This window comes from Suncus etruscus, chromosome 5 (genome assembly GCF_024139225.1).
Source record: "Suncus etruscus isolate mSunEtr1 chromosome 5, mSunEtr1.pri.cur, whole genome shotgun sequence".
NCBI lineage: Eukaryota > Metazoa > Chordata > Mammalia > Eulipotyphla > Soricidae > Suncus > Suncus etruscus.
Genome location: NC_064852.1, coordinates 11848316 through 11861717, shown reverse-complemented (window position 1 = coordinate 11861717; position 13402 = coordinate 11848316). Strand labels below are relative to the sequence as shown.

General features: G+C 50.8%; 1 protein-coding gene across 1 annotated transcript in view; it reads left to right on the top strand.

Moving 5' to 3' along the window:
• DENND1A (DENN domain containing 1A) overlaps window positions 1–13402 on the top strand; it is a 536242-nt gene that overhangs the window by 357038 nt on the left and 165802 nt on the right. Inside the window, exon 12 of the mRNA XM_049774129.1 lies at window positions 10085–10186. Coding sequence (XP_049630086.1) covers window positions 10085–10186 — 102 coding nt within the window. The remainder of the gene's footprint in view (window positions 1–10084; window positions 10187–13402) is intronic.

Genomic DNA, 13402 nt, shown 5'->3' with positions numbered 1-13402 from the left:
AATTATGAAGCTTGATAAGTACATATGCACATTACCCATCCTTAGCTTTAGAAAGGAAAAAAAAAAGAAGGAAAAGATAGCTATGATTTTGGAAGGCATCCCAATTTTTAAAAATAAGAGAATTTGGACATTTTGGCATATGGGGTTTTTTAAATGAAATTTCATGGAACTGAAAACAGTCAATTTTAGGTTTCCAAAAATTGTTTTGATTTTCATTGGTATAAATGTGCTGCACATGGTTTTAGGGAAGTTTTGAGATATGCATTTGGGACTTGGGGTAGGGCTTTTTATTCTTTTTGAGATTTGTGATTTCTTTTTATTTTTTTTAATCTATTTTCTTTTTTTTTTTTTTTCCTGTCATACCCAGCAGTGCTCAGGGGTTACTCCTGGCTCTGCACTTAGGAATTACGGTACTCCTGGCAGGCTCAGGGCACCATATGGGATGCCCAGGATAGAACCTGGGTCAGCAACGTGTGCAAGGCAAGTGACCAGCCTGCTGTATTATCACCAGCCCCAATGTGATTTTCCTTTAAGGTACTCATCCCCCAACTCAGAGTCCAAATCCCCCTACCTGCAGAATTCCATGTCGAGGCCTGATTTTGGTAATGACACCATTCTGCATGGCCCAACTAGTGGGGCCAAAGCTGAGCTGTGGAGCGTCTCCCCTTCCCCGGTCAGTCCATTAGCAGCAGCTGCTGCTGATAAGCACCGGGTGCTTCACTGTAGTGTGAAGCTTATTGCACATCAAGGTTTGGGGCTGAGTCGGAAGAGAAGCAAGATGCCCAGGAGGGGGCTCCAGGCCACCTGCTGTGTGAGGATCAAAGGGTTGAAAGGTTGAAGGGCACAGCCCCCTTAACCATATCTGTCTGTGCAATAGCCATTTCAGATTGTAAATCTCGGCGATTTCATTAAGTCGTCCTGGCTGCTACTGGGGCATTGAAATAATAAAATTTTATATCTGCCGCCTTTCCTGCCTCTGGCAGCCGGGCTGCTCCGCTCTCTGCAGAGGGAGGCATCTTTATGGAAACCTTGCCCGGCGGGATTCTTTTTTTTTTTTTTTTTTTTTTTTAACATTTTTGAGTAGAAATCAGGCAGCCTTTGGAATAGGTGCCCAACCTCTCCTGTGAAAAGCAAGGCACCAAGATATTATCTGTTACTAAATAGGTAAATGCTGCTGAGACCCAATCGACAATACAGGGTAGGGTGCTTGCCTTGCACACAACCAACCTGGGTTGAGCACCTCCAGGAATTCATGTGTGGAGCCAACAGTAACCCTTGGTATCATTGGGTGTGGCCCCCCCAAAAAAACAAATATATATACAATGGGTAAATGCTTTCTCTCACATCTCAGTAACAGGCACATTTCTGGGGCTGCTGCTTATACTGTCGGTCGCCCCCATTCTGATGGCTCCAAGCCCGTTTCCTGGGCAGCCCCGAGCTGCTCAGATATTCCTTTCCACTTGGCAGCCTATGGGGAGTTTTTAAAGACATGTCTCAGGAATATGATTTCCCAAATATTTTTTCCTAGATCTTAAAGTTGTTATGGGCATTTCAGGCTCCTGGGCAAGACAAATCACTATAAGGGCTTCCCCTTTACTGCCCATATGGTTAAGCCCCCCCCCCCATAGTTTGTTTGCAAAGTTAAGAGATTTTTCACGGTGAAGGTGCCATTTCTGAAATTTAAAGTGCTCCTTTTCACCAGGAGATAAGTTCACTCTGATTAAGTCTGTAATTCTCACTAAGCCATGTTTATGGGGGCAATAAACAATGTTTCAGTGTGCTTGTTAAATTGGGTGTCCAACCTCTCCACTCTTTAAAAATTGACATTTCAAATAAAAGGCAGGTGGAGATGGGAGTCGAGTTTGCGTGCTCATGATGGATGAGTGATAGCCAGTGGCAGCTGTGGAGGGAGCATGAGGCCCTGCTTTACGAGAGGGTGACTTCCCCAGACCACTTTGGGACAGGGGGACCAGCCCCCGCGAACGTCTGAAATTCAAGTGCCATCATTCCAAATTGGACCACGCCACTTCTGAAATACTGCCAGGCGTCTTATGCGTAGGATTTCATTTTCACGAGATGCCACTTCGGTAACTGTGGCTCTGCCTCTCACAGATGATACCATTTCAGCCCTGTAAAGTTAAATGACTCCTCCACAAGCAAAAGCTAATAACTAACAAGACCTGAATTCAGACCCAATTATGTCGTTGGGTGAAATATTTTGGGCCCCAAAGAAAAACAGGTGGCCGGTTCTGCTTCTAGTGTCTACTCTAAATATGGGGACCTGGAAGGTCCCATTTTCAAAATCAGCGAAGAAAAGAAAGCGTGTCTTCCACCCCCACCTCTGGGAATCTGTGTTCCTTAAGAGAGCAGAAAACGCCCCACAGTTGTACCTAGTGGCTTTTTCTGTCCCCCATGGCTTGTGCCAGGACCCCCACCCCCTTTCCCTGGGTGGTGTCTCTCACTCTGGGAAGCATCCAGTATGCTCTTAACAGCTCATTTCTCGTGGGTACATCGCTGGAGGCTGCAGGAATCTGCTGGGTGCTGTGCTCAGTGCTCACTAAGCGAGGACAGCACGAGAGAGGCATGAAGGGCTGGCCCAAAAGGAGAACGGCCCAGGCTGGGGCAGGCCCAAGCTCAAGCCCTAGTTGCATCTGACTGTGCCCCTTTCTGAGCTCCTGTTTTCTGTCCTGCAAAATGGGGCACATGCTGTCGAATTTGGGGAGATTGTTTTGAGTGAGGAAACTGCATTTCCATATCTAGGTCTTACAGTGCTTTCTAGGCAATCGGGTATTGTTACATTCTAAGAATATGGGACACTTGGGGACTTGAAGGGCAATGCAGCCGGTCTGTGAACCAGTGGGACCCAGTTCTGCACAGTGAGCATGAGGGCACCAGCCTCACGCCTGGCAGAGTGGCCCACAGAGTGGATGTGGCCATGCCTTCTCCCCTTCATAAACAAGGGCACTGAGGGTGGGTACACCCCCAATTGAGGAGGCAGGGAAGCTAGTGGATCTGAGCTCTGAGGAGTGGGGATCCCTCCCAGGGGTGATGCTGAACTCCCATATCATAGAGGACTCTCTGCACATCTGATCCCACTATCTTCACAGTCTTCCAGTATGCCCGGGTGTGCACCCCCTTTGAGTTAGCCCAGAGCCCATTGGTTGCACTTCGAGCTGGTGCCTTAGTTACCTTCCTGCCTTTTGCCTGGCATCACATGGACCTCACTGCATGCGGTGGACATACAGCTAGGCAGTGCACAGGAGGGGATTTGGTGGAACTCCTGGGCTCATTATGAGAGTACCCACTTATTACCTGGGGAGGCCTGGCTCTGGCCTGACTGACCCAGGAGGTGCTCACCCCATCTCTCTACCCTACAAAGCTTCTGTTTTTGTTTAAAGCACGCTGGGAAATCCTAGCCATGTTTTCTGGGCTCCTCTCAACTGTCAGTCTTAGATTTTTTAATTTTGTGGAGCAGGAAGGAGCCCATCAGTGACTTCTGGCTCTCGGAGGAAAACCACGACGTTTATCAACCTCCTGGCAGCTCTGTGACCTCTGGGGCCAGGGTATGAAAAGGAAAATGTCACTCTTCCCCTCAGTGCAGCCTTGAGATTCTAGGAAGGAGTGAAAAGAGTTGGAAAACCTCAATGTTCGCCTTTCCTCCTCCAGGCCTTGCCCGGTTCCCCCTTGTTTTCTCAGCCTCCTAGGAGGCTGCAGGCACCACACGGCTCTTTGTTCTATGCTCATATATATGCGCATGCATTTGGGCACATATCCTCTGCCTGTGTAGAGGAGCCCTGACGCATGGGTGCCCATGACCGTCCTTGCTCTAACAAGTGCCAGTTCTAAGAACCTAAACACATGGCTTCATCTCACCAGCCTTCTCTTCTCCATCTCTCAAATGGGTCCCATGTTCTGGAGCAACCCCAGCCCCTAGGAAGCTTCAAAGTATTGGAACCCTCTGGAACAGGCCCAACAAAGATCTGTAAAATGCAGCTACTCAGGGTGGTTGTTGACCTGGAGAACATGGCCAGGCAGGTCCACAGAGGCGTGGGTAGCCCGTAACCTTGGCATTGAATCAAGTTCAAGGATCTGCTCCATAAACTAACAAGTCCTTTGACTTCTCTGATTGTTAGTCTCCTCGTCTCTCCACTGGGCTGTCATGGGGGTCACATAAAACATTGCTGGAGTGAGCTCAAGGCCAGCTGCCAAACTCAGAGCACAGATTCTGACCCTTCCAGGCCCCCTTGGCACATCATAAAACAAGAGGTTTCATCAGCCTAAGAGGGGATGCCTGGCCCTTGCAAGAAGCATTTTTGGATAATGGCTACTGAGATATACTCTTTTTATTCATGCTTTAGTCACATGTCTTTCAATGTGTAAAGAGAAAGGAAACAGGCTGGAGAGACCAACAGTAGGGAAGGCACTTTACTTGCATGTAGCCAGCCTAGGTTCAATCCCTAGTTAGTTCACCAATATGGTTTCCCCGAGCTTCACTAGGAGTGATCCCGGAGCACAGAGCCAGAAGTAAGCCCTGAGCATTGCCAAAACAAACCACACAGCCATACTCTGTCTTCTTGTGTCACCAGGATGATACCTTGAACGAGACAGAGGTGCTCATCTGCAGGTCCTGTCTGGCCTGTGCTCTATACTTTGAGGCCCAGTGACCGGTTCTAGAGGGACTGACTTGGCCCTTGGAGAGGAGAATGTGCTTGAGATCTGGGAGCACCACTCAGGCAGCAGGCATGTGGGAGTATGGGCTGAATCCCAGGAAGCAACCACACACTATTGTCCCCTCTGGATTCTAGAATGAATCCCAACCAGGCACTGGAGTGATAGTATAGCGTATAGGACTTTTGCTTTGCACGCAGCCAATCCAGGTTCAGTCTTGGCTATACCATACATCTCCCAAGCCATCAGGGTGGGGCTCAATGCAGAGGCAAGCGTAAGTTCAGAGCACTATCAGGTGTGGCCCCAAACAGAATCAGGGAATCAGTGTGGAGAGTGAATCTCTTTATCAGTAAGAATTACTGCTTGATCACTTCCCTTGTCTAAAGATGAGCACTCACTTTATTCCAGGAAATGTCCCAGGGGAAGGGTAATGGGGTGAAGGTGTAGACCGCTCGGCCGCTGGATTCCTCCCCCCACACCCCTGGACGATTCTCTCTGTCCTGGCCTTCATACCCCCAAAAAACTCCCTAATGATTGTGATTGTGGGAATGAAAACCCTGGGGAGTATGCAGAGGAAGCCAGCATGCCTCTCCTTCAGACCCCAGCAGGGAGGTGAGTCTGTGAGGAATGTTCTGGAATCATGCTGACACCTACACACTACAGCCGCTCAGCTCATCCCTTGATAGTTCTGTAAGGAGGACACTATGACAGGTGAAACCATGGAGAAATCAGGAGGGCTGAGGTGTGGGGGAAAAGGTGAACCCAGATGTGTGGCTATCCTTGGGCCCAGTCCTACACACCCTGATTTCCCCCCCCCCCTCTGGCCCAGTCAGCCAAGGATTGGACCGAGTCTGTCTGTGATAAAGCAGGATGAGAAAGGTGTGGGTGGTTGAAATATTTATGGGAAAGTGCCATTTTTGTGTCTCTGTCTAAGAGATGTCGTTTGGAGAGTCAGTGTGCATGTCAGTGGTGTGTGTGTGTGTGCGCGCGCGCTCGCGTGCGAGCATATATGAAGCCTATAGAGCTATAGAGTATGATGGGGGAGGGTCTGCAGCTGGCAGGAACTTTGGCATATGCTGTAACTAAAAAGAGAGGGAATGTGTTGGTGGGACCAGCTACCGGGGAGCTGTCTGGGGGCGCCGCAGTACTCGTAAGTGTTTTAATTGGGTAAGGTTTTTGGAGGACTATTTTGACATCTGCTCGTGTCTTTGCTGATTTTCCTTCACTTCGAGTAGGAAACACAAGCTGTGGATGAAATGGCTTTAAAATAATTGGAAGTAAAGATCTCTCTCTTCTCTCTCTCTCCTCTCTTTCTCCTCTCTCTCTCTCCCCTCTTCCCTCCCTCCCTTCCACCCCCCTCCCCAAGTTGGAAAGGGAGGGACACTTTTGAAGAAGTGGAAAGTAAATTCCACTTCGAGGAATCAGTGCCGAAGCACATGGGGGTTTGTTGCCTCCAGATTCCACAATATTGCAAAAAGACACCCTGGAACAAGGAGCCCGGCCCCCTCCCCAATCGAAAAAAGAGCGGGTCTTGGCCGAGTTGGTTTCCTCGTAGTGAAACATTTCGTAGCAATTAGTAGCGATCTTTACCAAGGTTTTTAATTAAGTGTAATGTCGCTTCCATAGTAATCAATACGGGAACCTGGAGCCAGAGCGAGCAGATTCCATTGTTTTCAGAGGTGGGCTGGGTGGGAAAGCTGTAGGGACCAAAGGCTGAGGGCAGCTGTGCGCTTGAGAACCCTTGCCTTTCCCGTGGATCACAGCACTGACACCAAAGGCAAGCATGGTCTAGGCCCACCGCGATGGCACCGCCAGCGGTGGCATGCGAAGGCCTTGTAGCTGGCACGTGGGAAGGTCCACAATTAATAAATTTATAGAGAGCTTTTAGATACTAAAATCTTGTTATTAAGGTTTAATTGACGAGCTGGCATTTTTGAGGAAATTCTTTGGTTTTGTGCAGCAGTTTGGGCACTCAGGCTCAAAATGCTTAGCCATCACTGGTAGAGGATAGCGGCCCTGAACACCCCACACCCCCGGCACAGGCGCCTTCTCAAGTCTGAGCATTTGCTGCCTGGCTGTTCCTCAAAAGGAATCCGCAGGCTTCCCCAGTGGGGTGACCCCTGGCTGCTGTGAGCTGTGTGCCTTGGGGCACTGGTTGGACCTCTCTGAAGAGGACAATGCGTCCACATGCTACCTAGATAGGAAGAAGCATGCTGCCAGCTAGTGACAACTTCCACCTGCCCTGACCCCAGTTGGGTTTTGTTCATTGAGAGTTTGGTGTTAGGTTAGTTTGGTTAGGCCTTTTGAGGAGGCTTGCATGGTAGGGGCTTGCAACTAGCTGGCAGTGCTCTGAGTGTACTCTCGGCTCTGTGGTCAGAGTCCCTCTTAACGATATTTGTGGCACTGTGTGCAGTGCAGGGGATCATGCCAGAGTCAGCCCCATTACAAGGCAAGCACCTGATGGTATGAGCAAGCACCCCATCCCTTCAGCAGCCATGATTGGGGGGGTCTGTTCTTTAGGGGAACACCCCCCCCCCCCCGGTCAGCCCTTTATTCCCCTTCCTTCCCCAGCCTTCCCGAGAGCAGGCAATGTCCAGCCAAGCTGGCCCCGATCTTCCCTTGGGAACACCGCACAGCCCTTTAGCCCACGCCAGCCGTCTTGGAGAGCCAGAGGCCTCTGCCAGGAAGGGGGGGGGGGGCTGTCCAGGGCTTGGAAACTGAGCTCCCCTCCTGCCTGGACCCTGGTGCTGGGGCTTGCTGGTTACTAAGGGGCCCCCGGCTGGCCTTGGCAGGAGAAGAGGCCAGGTCTTTCCCCCTTTCTCTACCGGTTGCCATTGTTGCAAAAGTAAACACTCCACACAGCTTAAGCAGCAAGTCCTTCAGCCAGGAGTGGGAAGTATCAAAAGCCTGTTTCAGCCCAACATTGAGAGATTCCAGGACTGCTCTGTGTGCTTGGGCCCCTCGAGAACAGAAAACACCCAGATATTGGAGTCCAGAATCAGCAGCAACTCCAGGGACCTGTTATCCCCTCAGGCTGACCTCCCATGGTTATGCCTTCCCATGGCTGTGTCCTCCCGCAACCATGCCTACCCATGACTGTGCCCTCCCATGATGGAGCCCACTGTCACCTTTCCTTTGAACTGTTTAAAAGGTTAGATGAGACAGAATGATTGTGGGGTGCTAACACCCTCATCTCAGTCCTCGAGTTCTGAAGTCCCCCACCCAGTTAAGGAGCTTCTTGTGGCCCCTGAGATTCTGTGTTGGGTGCCAATGTCTGCACTTTCAAAGTGAGAACTCAGTGGTCAGCAGGGATGGCCATGGGGTTACTCTGCCTTTTCATAGATGAGCCACTGTGGTAGCTTCTATGGTTGGCCAGAGCCCAGCTGTGCTATCCCCCTCACCTTCTGAAGCCAGCTGAGGGAGTGGGTAAGGAGAGCCTCCCAATAGCACCCCAGTGAAGGCGATAATGCCCTCAACAGCCCCTTAACCTCGCGTAGCCTCAGTTGCTCAGCACTGAAACAGGAAAGGGAAAACCATCCCCAGATAACTTGTTGAAGAGGCTCAAGTGGAGACAGACCCCAGTCAGTGTGATGACACTCGCACTCTGAGTGAACCCCAGGTCCTAGAGGGACCCACTGTCCCGTTTGATGCTCAGGGCCCTAATGTAATAGCAGCTGTCAGGAGGTGGGGCTGGGGAAGAGAGCTGGCAATGGGTGTGTGAGGCTTGGGACTTAATGTGCGGGTCAAAGAAGCCGTGGCTTAGGAGCCTGGGTGGTCTGCTCAGAGCCTGCAAAGTTCTCATGGGCGGAAGGAAGGAGCTGCACTGTGAGAGTCCCTGGCGTCTGTCCACCCCACAAACATGGCCCACCCATTCCTGTGCATGTTGCAGGAAAGGCTGCACCCATCATTTAGTCATTAGCAGATGGAGCTGGAAGCCTCCAGTCTTACCCAGGTGGAGGGACTTTGCTCTGGGGTTGCCTGCAGCCCTCAGATGTATCTTCCCTGTTGGGAAGAGTCTGGAAACATTTGCCTCGGTACGTCCTTCCAGAGGCAGGTTTTAACAGCCACCCTATTACGAGCACCTAGCAAGTGCTGCTTACTGTGCAGCCCTGAACATCACAGATGAATCCTGAAAGGGATCCTCACCCCAGCTAGGGAGGCAGGCAGAGGGGTGCTGGGACTCCAAGTTTCCCCAAAGTGGAGGCGACTGGTGCTAGGTAGTTCACCCCTCACCCACTCACTTCTCTGAACTCCATGCTCCTTGGCTTAGATAAAATCATGGCGATGTGGTTGTCAGTGTTGCATGGTCATGCGAGTTAAATAAGAGGACCTCTGGGAGGTTATGGCATCCCTGGCCATGATGTCAGCAGATCAAAAAGCGGTACAGACCCCAGCCCCAGTGTAATGACATCTGCACTCCGAGTGACTCCAGGGCCTAGAGGGACCTACGGTTCCAAGTGATGCTCAGGGCCCTAATGTACTAGCAGCCAGTGGCTCCCACTTTAAACAGCTGGCAGGGCCCCTGTGCTTGACAGGGCAGAATGAAACTGAGACTGCAGATCTGAGGGCTGGACAGTAGCTAGGGAATTGGCTGTGTGGTGGTAGCAGGGAGTGACTTCAGGGAGGTGGTAGATTCCTGGAATAGGGGCCACTGATAGCACAGTGGGTAGGGTGTTTGCCTTCCATGTAGCTGACCTAGGTTTGATTCCCAGAATCCCATATAGTCCCCTGAGCACTTCCAGGAGTAATTTCTGAGAGCAGAGCCAGGAATAACACCTGAGCGCTGCTGGGTGTGCCCCCTCCCCCAAAAAAAGAGATTCCAAGTGAGGGAGGACCCCTGGAACAATAGTACAGTAAAGAGGACATTTGCCTTGCACACAGCTGATTCAGGTTCTATCCCCAGTACTCCATATGGTCCCCTGACCCACCGGGAGTTTATTCCTGAGTACAGAGCCAGGAGGAAGCCCTGGTCAGTGCTGGGTATAGCCCAAAACAAAACAAAAGGATGGGCCAGAAAGATAGTATGGAGGTAAGGTGTTTGCCTTTCATGCAGAAGGTCAGTGGTTCGAATCCCAGCATCCCATATGGTCCCCTGAGCCTGCCAGGAGTGATTTCTGAGTGTAGAGCCAGGAGGAACCCCTGAGTGCTGCCGGGTCTGACCCAAAAACAAAAACAAAAGGAAAGATGCTGGGGATCCAATGGCATGACTGACATGGACTCACAGCTGTACCCCACTTTGTCCAGGGCCTCTGCAGACTGTGGAGAGTCTCTTTTGGTGGGGGCTCATCTCACACCAGTACCTCCCACCCTTCTTCCCCCGAGCTCTGTGATCCAGTCAGCTGGCATCTGGCATCCCCCACATTTCTGTCCTTCTGAGCTCGAATGATCTTTCTCTTGGACTTTGTTCCACTTGCAGAAAGTTCGGACTATGGCCTTGGACGACGTTGTCATCCTGAACGTGGACACCAACACACTGGAGACGCCTTTCGATGACCTGCAGAGCCTCCCAAATGATGTGGTGGGTGACTGCCTGGAAAATGGGGGGGGGGGGGCACACTGGGTTTACTTGGCCAAAGGGCCACTGTCTCTGTTCCCTCTGGAAGCTTTGTCTCAGTGGCACACCTGCTCCACCATTTCCTAGAGACTGAGCCATGATCTGGGGGTCTTGCTCCCCTGAGAGGACTCCACAGGTGGGCAAGAGGTCACAGTATCATCTGGTTCATCCTCAAACTCAGCCATTTCTCCCAGCTCTCAGCAAGCCCTGCCCTGCCCTTCTCTCTCCTGCGGGCCCAAATAGACTGTGGACTCAAGTCAGCAGCAAATAGGGGTGGCCACATGGACAAGCTCATGTCAAGCCCTTGTTTGAAGGCCCTTGACGGGAGGAGGAGATGGTGGAGGAGGATTGGGGGGCCTTGGGAGAGGCGGGCCCAAGGTCTTGGCCTCCCTGATTCTACTTTGGGTATAAAGGAGTGAAGGTTCTAGCATGCTGTGCTCAGCACTTCCAAAAGCATAGGAAAGGCCATGGTGGGGGTGCATTAGAGTGCATACAAGGCCAGTCTTTTGCTGCAGTTGGAATCCTAGGGCCTCCCCTCCTGGCCTGAGATGAACTCTGAGGAACTCTGAGGTGAACTCCTGAGTCTGAAACCTCCTCCCTGGCCCCTTTCCTGGAAAAACTCTCTACTCAAGCCCAGGATGTGGGCTGTGGCTAGGACTAGGGCTCAGTCAAGTCTGGTCTGGCACGTGTGAAGTCTTGGGTTTAGCCACACACACACACACATACACCCCTATACACAACACAGCTAAGGGGCTAGAAAGATAGTCCAGTGAAAAGGGTGCTTGCCTTGCACTGAACAGTCTCAAATTGAATCTCGGCATCCCCTGTTGTTCCCTGAGCACCTCCAGGAATGATCCCTGAATGCAGAGCCAGGAGTCAGCCTTGAGCACTGCCCCCCACAAAATTAAATAAATAAATAAATAAATAAAGTGCTGCCGTGGTGGAGATGGTGTGAAGGTTGGAGGCATGCACTGCTCAGTGGCTTGGAAAAGGAAAGTTGCAGCATAGGTCATGGCATGCCCAGGGATCCCAGGGCAGTTCCTGGAGATGGAGGAGCCAGTGACCAGGACCATGAAGAGTAGAGGCAGATCCATCTGCAGAGTTGGAGCACGGCCCCCTCTTTCCTCTAAGAGCATGTTCTGTTGGGGGAAAGGGGTGTGCAGATTCCACACATAGTGTGAGGTCTCATAGCTGGGTCCCCACGAGAGCAGAACTCCCACCTGAGGGACCAGGGCAGCTGCCAGGTAAGGAGAGGCTCATGGGGGTTCCCAAAAGACAGTGTGTTCCAGGGAGCTTCTCCCACTGTTGGTGATGAGCTCCAGAGAAAACCAGAAATTGCAAACAAGTCCTCTGCCCTCAATGACTCCTATTGGGACAGGATTCCAGTTCCTGTGATTCTGCTTGAAGGGATGGTGCTGTCCTCACGTTCAGTACTGCCCATGGGTGTGATCAGAATTAGGTCCAGGGTACCTGCATCTGTTCTTGGCAAATCCACAGTCAGGAACTACGGGCAGGCTGAGGGATGCCTCCTTCCCGGTCTTCAGCCTACACACAAAGAACCTTCCAGTTGGCCTGGACAAGAATGTTCCATAGTATTGGTTTTCCATGCGTGGCCCTGGACTTGTTAGAAATTCCAAGCAGGTCATGTGAAGGGAATGCAGTCTTGAGCGTGCCTATGTTTTCGTGGAACCCCTGTATGTGCCTCTGGAACATGCCCTGAGCCAAGGTCTTTGGTGGGAAAATTATATCCTTAGCGTCTGTGTTTCTGTGCGGACTTAGCCTAGAAACTTGCTTCAGCTTTCAGCGATCACAAGGCCTTCCTGTCCCCCAGCCACCACAGAGGCTGTGCTTCTGCATCTTTGTGTTCAGAAGCTGCTAAAGAGGTGTTGAGTTAGTGTGGCAAGTATGGCTCTTGCCTTGCACACAGCCAACTCTCAATTTTATCCCTGGCACCTTATAATGGTTCCCAGCACTGCCAGGAGTGAACCCTAAGCTCAGCCAAGTGTGCCCTCCCCACCATCTTTTGCCCTAAAAAGAAAGAAACTTCTGTTGCCTAAACTTTTCTGAGATCTGGGTCTCTTCCTCCAAACCACCATCTAGTCTAGCTCTTATTTGGTGTTGTGCTCGGGCTGCATCCCAGTTTTCTGCTTGGGGTTACTGTGTGTGTGTGTGTGTGTGTGTGTGTGTGTGTGTGTGTGTGTGCTGTGTGTGTGTGTGTGTGTGTGTGTGTGTGTGTGTGTGTGTGTGTGTGTGTGTGTGTGTGTGTTGCTGTAGTACTCGGGCTGCATCCCAGTTCCCTGTCCAGTCTACCAGCCTTCTCAGCTATCTCCCCAGACCCCCAAATGGTCTTTCTAATGTATATGTTTAAACTTATGCCTATGACTTAAAACCATTCCATCAACGAGAGTATCACTGGGAGGAAAAACAAAACAAGCAAGGCCAGTAGTTAGGGCGTTTGCCTTGCATGTAGCTGACCCAGGTTCGTTCCCCAGCATCCAGTATGGATGGTGTTCTGAGCCTGTTAGTAATATCTGAGCACAGGGCCGAGAGTAACCTTGAATGTCGATTAGGTGTGGCCCAAAAAAAAACAAAACAAAAATAAACAAAAAAAAGCGATGTTTAGGAAGAGGCTTTTTCAGGGTGGCAAGTCCCAGGAATCAAATCTAGGCCCTTACACATGCAAAGCATTAGTTCTACTGCTAATCCATATCCTTGGCAAGACGAGTGTGGCCCAAAACAAAGCAAACCAAAAGTGAGCAACTGAAAGAAACCCAAAACTTCAAAAGGCAAAAAAATTCTTGTTACTTGGAGTGCCTGTAACTTCCTGGCAGCATCTCTGTTGCTCTAGAACTCAAACCTTTGCTTCAGTGCTGGCTGCTTCACTCACTAGCTGTGTGGCTTTAAGCTTAATTACCGAAGCTCTTAAGGCAGGCATTTCTGCAAAGGTTGGTGCTAGAGTTGAATGTGACAGACAACGTCCAGTAAAACATACATCCTGAGAGTGCTCCACATGCTGACTTGGGGGCAGAAAATTGTGGCCATCTTCATAGCATTACCTCCGCCTCCTTTCTCCCATAGCTTCAGCTCACTCCTCCTCCTTCCCATCCTCTGCTATAGGTGCTTGGAACTGATAGTTATTCTCCCAAGCTTAAATGTTGTTTCCTCGTTTTATAAAGCCTT